Source organism: Urocampus carinirostris, chromosome 2 (assembly GCF_059441175.1).
Source record: "Urocampus carinirostris isolate Australia breed hairy pipefish chromosome 2, RoL_Ucar_1.0, whole genome shotgun sequence".
Lineage (NCBI taxonomy): Eukaryota > Metazoa > Chordata > Actinopteri > Syngnathiformes > Syngnathidae > Urocampus > Urocampus carinirostris.
In genome coordinates this window covers 15,376,811-15,396,376 of record NC_142350.1, presented here as the reverse complement: position 1 = coordinate 15,396,376, position 19,566 = coordinate 15,376,811, and the positions used below count along the sequence as shown (strand labels likewise).

Below are 19,566 nucleotides of genomic sequence, written 5' to 3'. Positions count from 1 at the left end.
TGGTGTGGAACATTTTACTTTTAAAACTCACTTAAAATTTGAATCAATGGTGAAATAAGCCATTTTTATTCCCAATCAAAATTTAATAGTTGCATGAAAAGCAGGAGAAAAAAAATCTTAAATGTTGACGATTCAATCTCTTACAAAATAAAACTGGGGCATACGAAATGCAAGGTTTCCATTCAAGCCTCGATTCAACATGACTTCAAACTAAGGCCTGTGGGCCTATTGTGGCCCTCTCCCGATTTCCAAGCGGCCAACAAACATTCACTACTCTGAATTCATTTTTTATTATGTAAAAACAAAAATGGTTTCCTCAACCTTTGACCTGTGTCAAGGTCGTTAATTGTGAAAATGACATATCAATTGAACAAATGAGGGATATTGTTTAGAAAATAAACAAAATATTGAAAAGCTGCTCATGTGGTATTTTATAAAATAAACACAAACGACGGAATTGCTTGATTGTTTTATTCAGGACAATGTTTGCACAACATTAAATGCTGTTGGGAATTTTGAGAATACAGAAAGCCCTTGTTTGACTGTCGCACAAAATGCCAAAATTTTTCTAAAACATGCTAAATTATACTCATATTATTAGATTAGTTTTGCTCTGATTCACTTATTTCCAGTCATTTCCTCTTGATAATCCACCCTTAGCTTCTGATTCTTTCTCATAAGTCTGTTTGTACCATCCATTTCCACCAACAAACCTCACCATCTTTTTTTCCAATGTTGATTTAGCCTCAAAACCAAACACTCGCACTTGCTTACTTGCCAAGCCTTGAAGGTAAAAGCACCGAACAGTGATTGAATAAGTTAAAGCCAGAAGATGCTTGATGAGTGTTAAAAGTGCAACTGAAGCCAATTAAAAAAAACACTATTTATCCTCTGTCTTACTCCCGCGGGTTCCCTTGTCATGGAGACCAGAACCTTCGAGACTTCCACACTGATGGGAGCCGTAACCATACACCCGCCTTTTGCTTTGGAGCATTGTGAACGAATGAGAGGTGCACTCTACAGACAAGGTGCGTCACACTACTTTGGTTTCACATTGTCTGAACGGGAATTGAGTGAAAAAAAACAAAGGTGAACAAAGAGGGTGGCGCTTTGAGTAAAGTTGTCTCTCTTTAAATTGAGGATTTTTCTGCTACGTCAAAAGCTAAAGAAAGAGAGAGCAACCGCGGGAGGTGTGTGTGTGTGCGTGCACAGGCTGCGGTCAAAGATATCTGGATGCTCTTCTGCGGATAAATACTCAACCATTACTGATAAGAGCTGGAAAAAAAGATGAAGACTGGCAAGAAATCCATCATAGGTAGGTGTACCTTTCTCCTGGATGATTAATCTGGCAGCCTCTGAGGAACAAATGCACCTTGAGAGGTGTTGCCAAGTCATGCTTAGCCCATCTATAAATCTCTAGATACTTGGGGGGGAGGCTGGATATCAGCAAAGATGGCTTCAGAGCATGCTGTTTTATACACCTGGCCTTAAAAACAAGGAATCTGTTGTTTAATTCTAGAGGAACCATTCCTGTGATGATGTCATCATTTGTCAGGTATCATTTGAAAAATGATATACGTCATTCTTTGTTGTGTATTTTTTTGTAATCATAATTGAATAAAAAGCTTTTGGCATTTGGAAAACTCCTCTTCTTTGAGTTCAGGTTAGCATTACCAACCTTAATTCTTAGTCCTACCACCCTCAAATTTCAACTTAATCATGGCCATTTTGTTTGATGATGTAGTCTCTAAATGTTACATCTAGACAATGTTAGAGAGAATAGCTGGAGCAGAAACTGGAATTGGCTGCTTGTACTGTATATACTGTATGTGCCAACATAAGAGATCTTGGATGAATTTTGATAAAGCCATATACTGTGTATTTGATTGGTAGCGAACCAATTTCCGATACCAATAGCGGATAGGAACACACCTAATTGAGATCGTACATATAAACATGCTTGAAGTGCTTTTAAAAGAACTGTTGTGTCTATAACATCTCCGTAGCATTATACGTTTCTCATTAGCCACTATTGATTTTGGTGTGTAAAAAAAGATCCACATTTCTTTGATCATTTGAGACAAACCCAAGTATTTTTTTTAAAGTGTTATGTAGATAATTACATTTTTGCATTATTTTTAACCAAAATATTCTTGGCGGGAAACTTTCTTAATGGACAATTTGTCAGAAAACAAATACATAATAAGGGTTCGTACGACTGCTTGAAATCTTTGAAAATGCTTGGATTTTATTGTTGTGTTTTTCAAGGATCGAAAAGTGCTTGAATTTTGGGATAGGTGCTAAAACAAATGGAATGTTTTCAAACCAGTCTGCTTAAATATGTTAAGTATTACCTTTTTTATCGTTGATATGACCACATTTTGTATATTGTTACCCAATGCAACATCTATTGCAGCCGGGTCATTATGGAAGGGGGATTACCTCCTCTGAGGCCCCTTCTCAATGTTTTTTATTTTCCTCATGTGTTTGAGTCTTTTCTTGCCCGTATGCCGATTTCAGATCAGGGGATAGTGTAATTGTGGCCTGTGCAGTCCTTTGAAATATTTTGTGATTAAGGCCTATACAAATAAATTTGATTTGACTTGACTCAAAAATGATGCCGACACAGCTCAACTTTGCCCTTTGCACTTTTCTCGTGATTAACGGCGGCTGATTAAGTATGTAGGCCATTGTCCTTTAAAGACCCTATGAAAGTGCATTAGTGCAATGATTACATATCAATTATGGACATTTATTATTGCACATGCAAAAAAGTAGTGTTTCCTAGTGGTAAATTGTAACAGGAAGAACTTCCTGTGACTAAAAAGGTAAGCTACATATTACCGTAATTTTTACCCAACACCTATTTGGGGAGAGATTTGTCTCAAAGATTTTTACACGCTTATCGTTCAGATTCATGAACATATTTGACATTTGATCAAGCTCTAAAAACCCTGTGTCTTGATAAATGCACACGCAAGATTAAAATTGAAAATTGTAGATATATTTATGGACCTGCAAAATACATGATTCAAAAAGAATTTCTTGAATAAATGGTGCTGGGGAAATTTAAACCTTGGCTTTGGAATTCCATGAAAAGTGCTTGAATTTAGCCATGCAAAAGGTGTACAAACCCTATATAATCTAATAATAACTTAAAAATATTTTAACATGGCTGCTTCTTTTATTATTATTTATTTATTCTAAGATCTGAAAAACCCCATTTTGAGAATCACTGGACATTTTTTTTCCACAGCAATGGAAAAACATTTTTTGAGATACATTTCTAAAGACTCCATTTTGTTTACTGTGTTAATTTGATGCAAAATGCTGCTTATCTAACCAAACATGAGATAAAACATTTTCCTCAATTAGCAGATTTCCCCATCGAAAAGTATTTCCTGCGAGGTCAAAAACAAACAGAGCGATTGCAATCACGGCGCCATTTGTTAACTGTGATGGAACCAAGCTTAACTGCTCCAATAGGTGAGATTGTGGAAAGTAAATTGCAGCAGGCGAGTTCAGTACATCGCTGTCGTGACTGTGTGGGTGTGAAACGGAGGCGCGCAATCTCTCTAAACAGACTTTTAAATTCCCAACCTTCTCATTACTAGCCAGCAGCCCTTCTGCTCAGCGTGCAGTTGGGTTCGCCTGTGTGACTCATTCCTACACCTTCTGCCGTCTCATCAACAACACTTGGAATTATTGCACCACAAAGAAAAATTGCTTTCCAATACTGCTTCAGAATTGCATAATTCTGAGTGTTCACAATCCAATGTGTTTAATTAAATTGGGATGACAATGTTTTTTTGAATGGCGACTCTAACTTTGAGCCATAGCAAAATACATGTTAAAACAAGCGAGGACAGAGACTAATTCCAAAAAGGCAAACATCACCATCACTCAAACCGCAGTGAGATAACGGAGGCTCGGTGTGACACTTTAAGGGCTTTTACTGCATCTGCTGGCTTATTATCCTCGACTGGCGTGCGAGGAAGTGATCGCGGGGCCGGACTATCACGCATCGGTCACAAGACTAAATGGGACGGTAGAGGAAACAGAAGCAATTTTGTGAAAGTGCCATGTGACGAAGGCCAGCATGAGCTCAGGAGAGGCTTATCACAAGAAGCGCTTTTATCTGCAAGTTTTGCAAATGCCAGGCAAGACGTAAAAGAAAACAATCATTGATTTCAGTGGTATCAGTTAAACGGGTGTGATCACTTTGTCAACGGAATTTGCTTACACATAAATGAAGCAGAAGAAACTGAAGGTGATAATGCTACAAATAGCATTAGCCAACAAGCGCTTAATAGTAATGGTTAAAACTAAACCACCGCTAATTATCAATGAGGTTAGTGTCCTTGATGCAGCTGCTGGCAAATCGTGTTGCTAATAACAAGGTTCAACCTGGTCAATTGCTTCTGTGTTCCAAAAGCACTAACAACAAATGGAGATAAAACAAATAATGTATATAATAAAATGTGTATTTTCTAATTACTTGGAAAAACTTTTGTTGAAATGAAAGGTAGGATTTCTAATGTTGATTTTTTTTTGGGGGGGTTTTATGATTTTGATATTTTAATTATCATAAATTTACAAAATAAGAACATGTATACCTAGCAGATAGGAGATCATTTTGTTTTAATTTCAAATATATTTTTCTATTCTTGGTTGAGAATAATTCTTAAAGTATTTACAATAATTTCACGTTTGTAGATTTTTCTCATTTAAGATATACTTTAACTAGTTTTTAAAAAAAATTATTCTTACCAAAATGTTACGCCAATGAGCTAAAAATGTATTGTTGGAGTGCACACTTTTTAGTTTTCACTAAATATGAGAAACTTTAGTTTAGTCTTAATTACATACTCTAATGATCATTTTTTGGCTTTCTTTTTGTCAAAAAATACTCAATAGGATTTTAGTCTTTTGATTGAATTGGGCATTGTAAAACATTTCACTCCCACAACTAAGATCCACCCTCTGGCAATTACAGCGTTATTATGCTTTAATGTTTTATGAAGGCCCAGTTAATTTAGTGTACCGGTTTGAGAAAAACTGTACGCCCTAAGCCAGGAGACCAAACTCATTTGCATGTCACACCTTTAAAAACAAATGCAGTCTGTGTTGAAAGTCACCTATCATTGCTCAACTATAAACCATATATTATGGCAAAAGCTCAATTATCGCATATAGAATATCATGAAAAGTATACTGTGAGGTTTTAAGCCATAATTAGCATCATTAAAATATAAAATGTTTGCAATATTTCAGTTAATTTGTGACGAATCTAGAATATGACATTCTGGTTTTTTTTTACATTACAGAAAATAAAAAAACTTCCGTATCATATTCTAATTTTCTAAAACAATCCTGTACAGTCAGCCTAAATGAATTTAATCAAGGCAATATGTTTTTATAGGTTTTTGATGTCTATAGCTGCCAACAGCAGTGAATAAGTTGATAATTTTCCCAAAAAATCAAATAAGTGTTTTCAAGCTATTACTTATGTAAGTAATATATATGTATTCATAAAAATGTTTTGTTCAAGGTGTTTAATAAGTCACTTCATTAAAAATGGTATTTTAAGAGCTGGCAAGGGTACCACAATAAAACCAGTTTCACCCGATATGCAAAATGATCAAAATTTCTCCTGCTGTGGTCTTGCCAGGCCATTATATAACTATATTTTGGCATAACATCTTGTTTACCCTGTCTAAGTTTATTAAGTCAAGGATTGTGCACAATACAAACTTTGCATACATGTGTTTAAGCATTTGTGTAAAAGAGAGTAAGAATATATTTTTGATTTAGGCAAAAAACTATTGAATAGTCGGACTAGCTGTGCATTAATTCTGTCATGGCTTGTGTCCCTGGAAAAAGAAATCAAGATCTCCAAGCTCCTACTAAGATTTCTCAACTTTTAATGCCAAAATTAGTATGGGGCCAAGCAGTAGGATTTGTAGAAGTGTCGATTAGCAAGGCCCATTGTTTGGCCTTGCCATGACGCCACATTGACACCCTCCTACTGTCGTCATGTCAGTGAGAGACACAAACATTAAATCTAGCAACATTTGCAGGATTGAATATAAATAATTCAAATGAATGATGTAAGAAAGGCAAGAGGATTGGTGACCTGATACCTCTGACGTACTGCTTTGTGAAAGGATAGCAGAGTATTTGCTCAGGTAGATCTACTTTCAGCATCACTGCACCTGTGTTTTTTAATCACAAAAACTGTACTTCACTTCCTCTTTCCATTACACAAGTAAAACTGGCTTTTCGCAATCTCTCTACCGTTTATAAATACAAAAGAGTCATATGCAAAACAATAATAAAACCGCAAGGGGTTCTCCGCTGAGAGAGGAATGAAACTAACATTTCAGCAGCTTTTTCTTTTTTGTAATAGTCCCAGCCCAAGAAAAACCCTATGACTCGTTGGCTAGTTTGTGATGCAGATCAGTCATTTCCCTGGAGCTCGGGCTAGCGATTTGCATAATGGCACACTTATGTAACTTACAAGGTTAGTGGACCACATCCACACCAGATGGACCGACTCGGTGCCGCGGCTTAGAGAAGTGATGGCGTCATGTTGTATTTCTCTGAATTTATATAATTGCGCTTGACGGGCAATGTTACCTTGACCTTGTGGTAAGGCAGAAGGAGATGCAAATAGTTTGCCAAAGTTGATACATTGACAACGCCATTAAAACAAGGTTGTCAGTTCACAATCTGTTGTTAATGTAGAGGCTAAATATTTAAGCATTCACAGTGGAAAGGTCAGAGTTTCTGCTGCCAATGGGACACCATCTTAACGAAAACTACTCTCTGCTAAATGATTAACGATATACTGAAGTTGTGTAATAGATTTCCTTCAATCGTCACTGGTACTTTTTGAACGACTAAAAAAATGTACTCTTCAACAAACGAGGAAATGGATTTGCCAGCCAACAATGCATCGTGTCACTTTGTTTTGTATCAATTTATTGTTGTTTTTAACATGCATATTTGTGATATGTATAAGTAGCTAAATAGATTCACAGCTTGATAGCTAAAAAGATAGACAGATAGACATTTAAAGATGTATACTAAATAGCTAAACAGCTAAATAACTAAACAAATTAAAAAAAAAATAGTATATCTTAACAGATTGACAAGTAGTAGTATCAGTAGTAACAGCCAGACAGTTAGATAGCCAAATGTATACAGCAATAGATGAGAAAAAAGCAATAGCCGAATGGCTAGTGGCACAAACAGCTAATTAACTAAATAAATGGGTTTCCAGATCACTACTTGGAACAGACAGCTTTATTTTTAAGTATACTGGGAGCTAGACAGCCAGATAGCTAAATGTATGAAACCAAATTAGTTAAACGTGTGGACAGCTAGATATCTAGTTGACAAAAAGCTAAATGGATTGACGGCTACCAAAACAGTTAGACAGTGTAACATAAATAAGTGAACAGCGAGAAAGCGTATTAGATGAACTGCTAGATACCTATCTAGATGGACCGTTAAATTACTAATACATTGACAGCTAGACAGCTAGACAACTAGAAGGGAGGGTATATAGAAAACAAATTGACAGCTGACAGTTGATAAGTGTATGGATTGAAAGCTGTAAAGCTATATATCTAAAATGATAAGACAGCTAGATATTTAATGGAATAACAACCATGCAGCTAAAATGTAAATGGACGGTTTTCTCGATACCTAAATAAGGGAAGATAGCTCCAGTAGCAACATAGCTTCTGTAAGTAGATAAACTGATGGAGAGCTATGTAGCTGTTTTGGGTGACAGTTAAAAACCTAAATTACTAAAATGATGGATTTATTGACACCTAAATAAAAGTAACAGGACATCTACGGTAGATAGAAAAAATGGATGGGCAGCAACATAGCTATTCTAGTTAACATAAAAAAAATAAGCCTGCGTTTCATCCTAGTGCCATGTTTTGTTTTGTTTTTTGCACTGCCTCTCCACACGCTTTCAGTTACCACAATGGTCGGCAACCATCGGGCCCCGGACATGAAGCGGGCCGTCGGTAGTTTGGTACCGGGCCACGCAGAACGAAAAAAAAAGTTCTGATAAGTTATATTTTACCTATTGTTGTTTTACTGGCACTGCTACTTTTCAGACTGAACCTAAAATCGGGCTTTGAGGTAGCACGTTTGAATAAAAATATGTGTGGTTCGCGAGGGCGGGTGGAGTTGTCTGTTGGGCGGTGTAACTGTCACGTTGGAAACAAGGATTCCCGTCCGCAGAAGATACAGTGAAGGATGAAGCAAACCAAACTTTTGTACTTAAAGCTGATCAACGGGAGGATGGTCAACTACATCATGTTATAACAATTTAAAACAAACTTGCAGCTATGGAAAAACTTTTGGCAACGGAGTTGGGGGATGCATGGATCCCTATGTCAAGAACACGACACCAAAACCACATAACACTTTTTCGCGGAGGTGGTTTATTTGATGAGTTTGTATTTTTAATTACTTAGCATGCGGATTGACGTGACATTTTTCGTTAAACAATAAAATAGACACCAGAGTGTGTTGCTATTAGCACAGTTCAGAGGTCCTGGGTTTTATTCCAGTAACCTTTTTGTGTGGAGTTTTCATGTTCTCCCCGTGTCCTAGGGCTAAGCAGGACAAGCAGTTCGGAAAATGAATGAATGCAATTTTGTTGTTCGGTTACAAGGACATCTAAATTTTCATATGACTTGATTTAAAGTCATTATGATTGATGTTATTATTATTGTGAATTTTATTATTTTTTTCGTCGATATTTTTTTGTACTGGGGTTCCACGGGGATGTGTGCTGAGGCCTTTCTCCCGTGCACACTCTACACCAATGACTTCCACAGCATTTTACCCACCACAACATATCGAAAATACTCAGGCGACACAGCTATTCTTGCACTCCTTTCTGACAGTCAATCTGTCCATCTTGGACTACCATGACACAGTCAAACATTTCACAGAATCATGCTCAGCCGCTCACCTCAAAACCAATGTCGGTAAAACCCCCTCATCCCAACACCCCATCATAAACACACAAACAGTTGAAACAGTGTACACTGTCAAATACTTTGGAGTACCACTGCACGACAAAGTCACCTTTGATCAACACACCAGGGAAATTCAGAAAAGGACTCAACAAAGACTGACAGTCATCCATAAACTCAATGGACTATATCAGGTTTCGGTAACCTAACACTTATGTGCCATGTATGGCTCTTTTCATGAGTACATCTGGTTTGGAGACAAAATACAAAATTTCGAGCATGGAAACTTTCTTTAAGAAATTTTATCCTGGGCATAAATAAACAGCAAGCAGTGCATGTGCAGTCAACCAATGCATTGAATTTTGTAGATATGCTCCATTTATATATATATATATATATATATATATATATATATATATATATATATATATATATATATATATATATATATATATATATATATATATATGTGTGTAGGGCACATTTTGACTACAGTCTACAGTCAAGGTATCACACCAACAGACCCCGTTTTGCCTGTACATCGCTAAGTAATCCTTTATATGGGAGTTCATTGAATAATTCATATTCACTTTTGAGACACTTTATGAAGAAAAACCCACAAAAAAAACTGTAAACACCCCCAAATTCCAGGAAAGCACCCAGAACAATTTGATTGGGTGAGCACTAAGGGTGGGCGGAGTTCTAAACACAGCACACCCTCTGCTCCCACTCGCCCAGTGTTGTTTGCGTCGAAGGTCAATGCGTCAATATCATCATTTGCAGAATTTTGTGAAATTTTTACAAAATAACTCTGCTTGCACCTTGAAAACATTATTTATGACCAAAATGATAAGCCTCAACGCTTTTCAGTAACTGGGAGGAAGACAAATTTTAAGTGGTATATTTCTATTAATATGGGACACTCTGGCACCATTATTATTTTATAGATTTTATCAAAACATCTAACGTTGCACAGTGAGATCATTTGCTGAATAACTAGCTTTTGTTTAGAGGGTGGGTTTGCCGGATTCGTTGAATTTTGTCTTAAAATATGTGGTAGGTCTCTCTCCCGCCCCAAAAAATCGTAATATTCACTATCATGCATTTTTGTCATTCTGCTGTTATTTTTGTTTTGTTTAATGTAATGTTAAGGTTTGTTGTTTTTCCCCTGTACAGCCGGTGGAGGTCAAATTCCCTTAGGGGACAAATGAAATGAAATGATCTGCATTTATATAGCGCTTTTCCAAGTCAAGATTTCCCAAAGCGCTTTACATTGTGCTTCACATTTCCCAATAGCGGCCGTGCAGCCATATAAGGCGCTAACCTGCTTATTGGGGGTATTAGGGGTTCAGTGTCTTACCCAAGGACATTTCAACATGTAACACACAGGAGCCGGGATTCGAACTGCGATCTCTTGATCCCTAGATGAGCGCTCTACCTCCTGAGCCAAATCTATATCCAATATAATTTATTATTTTAGAAAACGTACAAACAGGTTTAATGCCGCCTTTGGGTCGGGCCCTGAAAATATTGTCAGACAATGAATGTACAGAAAAGGTTGTCGACCACTGATCCTGTAGAGTCTACATGGAAGGGTGCAAGTGGCTCCTCGGTCTGTCTACAGATGATGAAAAACGAGGAGGAAGAAATCCTCACACTCCCACACTTTCCTCTTCCTCCTCCTCTGCAGTGAGGTCGTCATCAACCTCCTGCAAGGAGTGCAGCGGAATCCCGTGACGTCACGCCCCGCCGATTGTCATGGCGACGGCACTGACGTACATAGGCGTGACCAACGTGTACCACGTGGTTCATATAAATAAGGAACTCCTACTAGCGTCGGCATTCGGCAAATTCGAGCAGAACGTGTTAAGTCAAAATTTACATTTCAAACAAAACAATACTTGAATTAGAGATTATTACCGAGGATATATCACTCTTTTTTGGATAGAAAATTTTAACATGGCTGTGACCGAAGCGGAGTGCGACATCACTTACTGCAAAATGAGGGGAATCGTGGCCGTTCTTACCGGTGAGCGACCTTAATTTTTTTTACCTACTTTAACTTCTCCTTTTATCATGATGACATTACTAGTCTGTATTCCTCGTGTTGTATAATTTGCAAAGAAAACTAACGTAGCACCTGTCACGGTCGTGTCTTGGTTATGACTGAGTCACAATTACCCGTAGGCACCCAAATTAAAATAATGTATTTTAGTTGAGACATAGGTGCATTTTTTTCAAGGTTGTTGTTTTTCTCTGAATGGAAAGTTTTTTTTGTTTTTTTTTTTACTGGCCACCGCGGTGACTGGGCTGAATGGGTGACCCAAGATTCATACCCGTTGCGTAACGAATAAAGCCGCAGTATTAAGAGTTACACGCAATGCTGTGGCGCAAATCTGTCCTATAAAAGGATTTTTAGACCTTGCATACAACGGATTATTGCACTCTGCTTTTTAAACTGCAAATAAACCCCCTTTTATTCACCACGTCATTTGTCTATTGTGCTCACCTGCCACAGCATTAGGTACACCTGCATAGCGGCATTAAAAACAATGATTTTCTTTTTCTTTTTTTTTTATTCAATAAAAATCGTCTTGCTTTCAGAGAAATAAACTCGCATAAATATCTGAGTTTTTTCTTCACTAACATCACATATTCTTTGCTTCCATTTGCAGCTTTCATCAAAGACCGAAAAATGGGCTTGAATGACTTCATCCAGAAGCTGGTGTCAACCCCTCATATCTGTCAACAGTGAGTATATAATATACTTTTTCCTCTTGTGGTGAAATTAAAATTTAAAATAGAATTTCAACTTCTGTTGGAGTTATATCGGACCACTTGCCCATTGAGATCGCTAGCAAATCTTATCCGCCACCTGATCTCACTAGGACGTTCTGTGAAAGGCTTAATCTGCGTCCAAGAAGCCAGGGTAAGAATAGGCCTTTTATGACGAGCCGGGGACAACCTAGTCACTGCCTAATCACCATCTGCAGAAAATCCTTACTGTAAACCAATTACAAAGTTAAAACATTGCGTAGTTTTTACTGCCTATATCATTGGGTCGGCTTGAGATTTGGGTCTGGTGCTGTATCTGTGACCTGTAAGTGCTTGAAGGTTTGTCCAGAGCTGCTTTGTCACAGGTTAGCTGCTTAAGCTTTTGCTCAGACGGGTTAGCGCTGAGACACCAGGTGTAAACTTGACCTGTCTGGTCTGGATGCAACAGATGGCTCATTCTCACCACAGAGTGATAGTTCAAAACTATAGGAAAAATTAAAGGCGAATTTTGATGCACTGTTGAATCCATCAAATCCTTTTTTTCAGTGTTGAGGTTAACAACTTCCTGAAGATTGACGAGAACCAGAATGAAGAGGGTGAAAATGATCTTGCTGACAGAAGGGTAAGAGTTTTCATTGTCCTTTTGGAAATATTGCAATACATTTTTCTCAGTTTTCTCATGCAATTTTTTAGACGTTCATCAATTCACAATGCTCACTTGCTGAGGACACACAGTAAGTACCCACTTGTTATAATCAAGATTGCAGAAATGGAAATTTTATGTAAGGAAAAAAATCCTAATTATATGTCTTGGCAGGATCAAGCCCTGTGATTTCGACTACCTCAAAATCATTGGCAGAGGCAGCTTTGGAAAGGTAATTTCCCTTTTGCGATGCCCTTTTTTTTTTAATACTTCACCTTGGCAGTGATCGTAACGCAAATTTCCTCTATTGCAGGTTCTGCTCGCACGACACAAGGAATCCACTAAATATTATGCAGTTAAAGTGCTTCAGAAAAAAATTATACTAAAGAAGAAAGAGGTAAAACCAATTTTCATTTTTTGGTAGTATAGTAATGACATTGTAACGTGACATACAATCTTACGTCATATCTTCTCCCTTACAGCAAAAACATATCATGGCTGAACGCAGCGTTCTGATGAAGAACATCAAACATCCCTTCCTAGTAGGGCTTCACTACTCCTTTCAGACGACTGACAAGCTTTACTTTGTACTTGACTACGTTAATGGCGGAGAGGTAAGACATTCTTCACTTAATCTTGTTGTGCACAACTGACAAAAATGTGTTGTTTAACCTGTCAAGCAAGTTGAACCAATTTTGTTCTTTTAGCTCTTCTACCATCTACAACGAGAAAGGATTTTCTTGGAACCCCGGGCCAGGTTTTACACTGCAGAGATTGCAAGTGCCCTGGGCTACCTCCACTCACTGCACATCGTGTATAGGTAACCATAAAAATAACTCCACAGCGCTCTCTAGCGGACATTTGAAAGAACGCATTCGGGCAGAGAATCACTTTCTTTACTGTCGCAGGGATCTCAAACCTGAGAACATCTTGATAGACTCCCAAGGCCACATTGTCCTCACAGACTTTGGACTGTGCAAAGAAGGACTTGAACCCAATTGTACCACGTCAACTTTCTGTGGAACGCCTGAGGTACAATGCAATGCTATAGTCATACTCTATGTGCAGTTAGGTTGCAAAAGTAATCATCCATTTCTTAAATCTTTACAGTACTTGGCTCCAGAGGTTCTCCAGAAGCAGGCCTACGACCGCACAGTTGACTGGTGGTGTCTTGGATCGGTTCTCTATGAAATGCTTTATGGACTTGTAAGTCGAACTCTCTCATGCTTACTTTTTGTCTCATCTCATATTTGAATTTACACTAATTTATTTGTTCACCCTGCAGCCTCCCTTCTACAGCCGCAACACGGCTGAGATGTACAACAACATCTTGCACAAAGTCCCCATCCTCAAGCCCAACGTGTCCAACTCTGGGAGGGAGCTGCTAGAGGGGCTCCTGCAGAAGGATCGTACCAAGAGACTGGGAGTAAAGGATGATTTTGTAAGTATGAAAAACTTTTTTTCAGCCATTACCAATGTGAGTTCTTAAACCTTTAGCGCTCACAAAGACCGAATGACTGAGAAAAAAAAAATATTTATATATATATATATATATATATATATATATATATATATATATATATACACTCTGAACTTATTTTTGTAGAATTAGTTGAATATCAACTAAAAAAACGTATTTTCATACGTTTTATTTTCGAATAAAACATGTTAAGATGACAAATGATCTGCAACCTCCAGGATTAGATAATTCATATTACTTTTAAGGTTTACTTTTTATTTTACAGGTTTAAAATAAAGTGTTGAAAATTGCAGTAAAATAATAAAACGTATCTTAAGAATTTGCAAATTTGTCCGCTATTGGGGTTTTTGTTCAGTGTAGCAAGTACCACTACGATTGATACTTAAATGTTATTATATTTCCACAAAACATAAATCTCGATATCTAAAAAAATAAGTGAAGACATCAGATATTGACCGGCTTGCCCATTTGCATAAAATGTGGTTTGTTTTAAATCTTATTTTCCCTTTACCATTTTTGTTGTCATTTTATCATATTGTTAGCCTTGTTTTTAAGTAATCATAATATTTTATTTAACAACTAAATCAAAAGAGCATAACTTAGCTCAATATAATTTTTTTTTCCTACTTGAAAAATAAAAATATATTTGTTTAACTGAAAATATTTTTTTCCTAATAAATATCTTATTTTAATGGAAAATATTTCAATAGGAATTCATTTCATAAAATTAGAAGGAAATTTGCCGTTTTCAAATACAGAATAAATATGTCGTTGGGGGATATTTTATTATAACATCAATAAAAATGATACTTGGTATTGATGAATGCTGAAAACATGATTGTGATTGTATAAATCTGAAAAAAAAATCTTGTCGAACACCCCTAAATTTGAGAACAACAAACAGTGGTACCTTTAGGAGCATTTCTTCTAGACAAATGAAATAACATTTTCAATTTCTCTCTAGCTGGAACTTAAATGCCATGCATTCTTCTCCCCTATCAACTGGGACGACCTGATGGCCAAGAACATCACGCCGCCCTTCATCCCCTCTGTGGTAGGTTCAACTATAGCTTCCCAAACAGATTTCAGTTTGACGAGTTGAGCACTTTATGCAGGGTTTGTGCGCCCTTTTGCGGCCAAATTCAAGCACTTTTTAAGGACTTTGAAAGCCAATTTCAGATTCCCCTAGAACCATCAAAAGAGGATATCTGGTGTGAATGAATCTATCGCCCTGTTGTTTGAAATCACTGAGGGCTGCATTTGGGGAAAAAACACCAGAACATTTGATAAGTCCTAAGCCAAATATTAAACTGGCAGCCATCATTGACATAATGTGGCATAGAAAATTTAAATGAAACCGAGTTTTTGTGCCCCATTTCATTAGTGTTTGTGGCGGTCTCTGTTTGGTCTATGTTTTAACCAATTTTCTGGTTCTTTTTCTTACTGACCACTCAATGACGGCAAATTGTAGAGAAAGGAAAGTAAATTCTTCTAAAGTTTAACTTATGTGTGAACTAAGCTACTGCAAAAATGAACCAGTCATCTGGGTCACTATTTTGTCATTTTAACATGCTGGCTTAAAAAGGTATTTCACTCGATGCTTACCCGATATGGACACTCTATGTGTAGTGCCGATCAAATAACATTTTTGTACTTGTTGTTTATTATTTTGATCACTAAAATAAAGTCGCTATCTTTTTGCTTGCAAAATCATCTGTGCTTATTTAAGATGTTACTAGCTACGATCTACAATCTGTTTCTTTCATTTGGCTGGTATAGACTGGCGTGAATTCTGCCATTCTAACTCAACAATTTGAGCGCAGCTTGGCTAGGTCCCACTTGTAGGTTGTGTAGGATGCAAGAAGGTTTCACATAAAAATGCCATACAAACTAATGTCAGCTGCCGTTAATCACGAGGGAAGAAATGCAATGGCAAATTGAAGCATCTGTGTTATTTTTAAAAACACTTGTTTTACTTTTCATAAATTAATGGTCTTGAGTCAGACTGCCGAGAAACATTGCAACAATTTCAAGCATTTACAAGCACTTCATCCTAAATCCAAGCCCTTTTCCAAACCTTGTATACACAATGAAATTCCAGCATTTTTAAAGATTTCCACCACCCATACAAACCCTGCTTACAAGATTGTTGTCAGATTCTAAAATATTACCAATGCTTGTTGATCTCACAGAGCGGCCCCACAGACCTCCGCCACTTCGATCCAGAGTTCACTCACCAGCCTGTGTCCTCTTCCCTTTGCAACGACACTTTCAGCGTAACAGGCAGCATCAAAGATGCCGCGGGGGCATTCCCGGGATTCTCTTACGGGCCTCCTGCAGAGAATTCCTTCTTGTGAATATATCCGTATCGCGTTTTGTTTCAGCAGCGGGATCAGAACGAAATCGCTTGTCTCAATGGGGCAAGATCTTTTTTCGTGACTCACGTTTTGAGACTGACTCCTGTTACAACATCACTTGCCCACTAATACTGCCTCTGGCCTGGAAAACCAACTCAGTGTGCCAAGTACTGACGCACGTCAGATTGATCCGACGGGACCGGATGTGACAAAGAAAAGTGCCTAAATGAAATTTGGATGGCGCCTACGAGAGTCAACGTCCACGTCTTTTCTTTGACTTTTGACGGGAGGGCATACAAGGGCGACTCATTCCAGGTTTGGACTAAAAAGGTTACTACGTTCATGGCGCAAATCTTATTTCATGCTAATGCTCTGTTGCACGTACAAAACCTAAAAAAAACTTTTTCCTCTTTTTCCTAATTCATCTTAACTATGGACCAAATCAGACATTACTTAATGGTTTTCTTTCCAATGTTTACCTCTTGTAAAATGCAGCTTATACATATTTCCTCATGTGTACAGTACTGTATATTTAGAAAGAGATATTTATATGTATCCATAGAATTGATGAAACTTCTATTTATTGAATGGCAATATGTCTCCCCCAAAATCCTTTATTTACAACATGTTGCGGTCAAATTATTTTATTTATCCAAAAGTTGATATAACCAGCAATAAGAGATCAAAACGGGATATTGCCATCATTTCCACGATACACTCAAAACTATATTACAAATGTATTTGTATTTATGCATCGTGTCGAGAAGAACTGTGAATGTTTCGTGCCTGTCGTGGGTGATCTGACCCATATATGCTGTGTGTACAGTACATATCGCTTCTCCATTACGTGATGTTCCCTTCTGTAGAGATCTTGATTTATATAAGTGCTTCATTAACTTGACGAAGAACAATAAAATGGAGCAAGCTTCGGCATTAGCCACAAGCCCTCTGCTTAATAGGGTTCTTAAAGTGCAATAAAATCCCGTTGGCTTTGATGGAGAATTCATCGATGAAAAAGCGAAATGGGAAGAGTAATGCACAAAGCAGTTTTACATTATTGAAAATGGACGATTTACGGTTCTAACATATTCAAAACTGAGTCCTGTATTGTAAAGCCTGCCTCGTTTGGAAGGCGCTGCACAGTTTCGTTTTTGAAATTGAGATTTTCTCTTTTGTATCTCGTGTATTTATTTTTCTTGCCATTGTTACTCTATGATGAAAGTCATTTACATGATCGACTTGAATATTGAAATTCCAAATTAAAACTCTTACCTGTAAAAAATGTTGTCATTGTTTTGTGGTATGGTCTCTTTTACTATGTGTCCATCTATCTCTTTTCAGAATTCCTACCTAGGTAAATAAATTGAGCAATACGTAGGTCGGTATGTTCGATAGCACACTTTTTCAAACTGATGCAGATACGCGAATAGTCATCATGAAAATATGTAAAAAAACTTTCTCTTTCTCAACAAAAAGGCTTTCTTTTTCTTTGCATTCATTTAATGGCAATGCGTTATTCTTGTGAACGTGATTGTTAAAAGTTACTAAAAGGCAGATGATACTGATATTGGTCACAATCACGAGGACTAAGTACCTTAAGAAAGCTAGTATCGGCACAAGTACTGATGCATTGTATTGTATTCACCTATCCCTACATAACATTTATACATTTTATATGTTTTTTATCTTGAGAGAAATGAAAACACTATGTAAGGTTTTTGGTGCGGAGTAGAGAAGTTCTCAAACATTTACCAGTTCAAAAAGCTATTGCTAGAACAACTTCAAAAATATTAAAGGAACAATACGTATTATTTAGTGCCTCCTAGTGGTAAAAAAAAATCTGTGTCTCTCTATATCCATCTATATACATATATATCCATCTATATCGATATATATATATATATATATATATATATATATATATATATATATATATATATATGTGTGTGTTCTCCCTCGCCGGTCCAAATTATCCCTAGGTGTGAATGAGCGAGTAAGTTGTCTGTCCCTGTGTGCCCTGCGACTAGATGGCAACCAGTTCAGGGTGTCCCCTGCCCACTGCCCAGAGATAGCTGGGATGGGCTCGAGCACCCCCGCGACCCTACTGAGGATAAGCGGTGCAGATAATTGATGGATGGATGGATATATATATATATATATATATATATATATATATACAGGGAGTGCAGAATTATTAGGCAAATGAGTATTTTGACCACATCATCCTCTTTATGCATGTTGTCTTACTCCAAGCTGTATAGGCTCGAAAGCCTACTACCAATTAAGCATATCAGGTGATGTGCATCTCTGTAATGAGAAGGGGTGTGGTCTAATGACATCAACACCCTATATCAGGTGTGCATAATTATTAGGCAACTTCCTTTCCTTTGGCAAAACGGGTCAGAAGAGGGACTTGACAGGCTCTGAAAAGTCAAAAATAGTGAGATATCTTGCAGAGGGATGCAGCACTCTTAAAATTGCCAAGCTTCTGAAGCGTGATCATCGAACAATCAAGCGTTACATTCAAAATAGTCAACAGGGTCGCAAGAAGCGTGTAGAAAAACCAAGGCGCAAAATAACTGCCCGTGAACTGAGAAAAGTCAAGCGTACAACTGCCAAGATGCCACTTGCCACCAGTTTTGCCATATTTCAGAGCTGCAACATCACTGGAGTGCCCAAAAGCACAAGGTGTGCAATACTCAGAGACATGGCCAAGGTAAGAAAGGCTGAAAAACGACCACCACTGAACAAGACACACAAGCTGAAACGTCAAGACTGGGCCAAGAAAAATCTCAAGACGGATTTTTCTAAGGTTTTATGGACTGATGAAATGAGAGTGAGTCTTGATGGGCCAGATGGATGGGCCCGTGGCTGGATCGGTAAAGGGCAGAGAGCTCCAGTCCGCCTCAGACGCCAGCAAGGTGGAGGTGGGGTACTGGTATGGGCTGGTATCATCAAAGATGAGCTTGTGGGGCCTTTTCGGGTTGAGGATGGACTCAAGCTCAACTCCCAGTCCTACTGCCAGTTTCTGGAAGACACCTTCTTCAAGCAGTGGTACAGGAAGAAGTCCGCATCCTTCAAGAAAAACATGATTTTCATGCAGGACAACGCTCCATCACACGCATCCAAGTACTCCACAGCGTGGCTGGCAAGAAAGGGTCTAAAAGAAGAAAAACTAATGACATGGCCTCCTTGTTCACCTGATCTGAACCCCATAGAGAACCTGTGGTCCCTCATCAAATGTGAGATTTACAAGGAGGGAAAACAGTACACCTCTCTTAACAGTGTCTGGGACGCTGTGGG

The 19,566-nt window shown here is 37.8% G+C and overlaps 1 protein-coding gene across 2 annotated transcripts; it reads left to right on the top strand.

Annotated features, from left to right (window-relative positions):
* The first annotated feature begins 1,116 nt into the window (after positions 1-1,116).
* Positions 1,117-17,545, top strand: LOC148371173 (serine/threonine-protein kinase Sgk1). 2 transcript variants are annotated; one of them, XM_088329102.1, is made up of 13 exons: positions 1,117-1,315; positions 11,684-11,759; positions 12,330-12,405; positions 12,477-12,517; positions 12,601-12,658; positions 12,740-12,823; positions 12,909-13,040; positions 13,134-13,246; positions 13,335-13,458; positions 13,537-13,632; positions 13,712-13,867; positions 14,871-14,960; positions 16,099-17,545. In XM_088329102.1, exons 1-13 carry the CDS (start codon positions 1,288-1,290, stop codon positions 16,261-16,263), a joined length of 1,239 nt encoding a protein of 412 aa, XP_088185228.1. In that variant the 5' UTR covers positions 1,117-1,287; the 3' UTR covers positions 16,264-17,545. The 2 variants fall into 2 exon arrangements, with proteins under 2 accessions (XP_088185228.1, XP_088185227.1); XM_088329101.1 differs by lacking the exon at positions 1,117-1,315 and adding an exon at positions 10,840-11,037.
* The last annotated feature ends 2,021 nt before the right edge of the window (positions 17,546-19,566 follow it).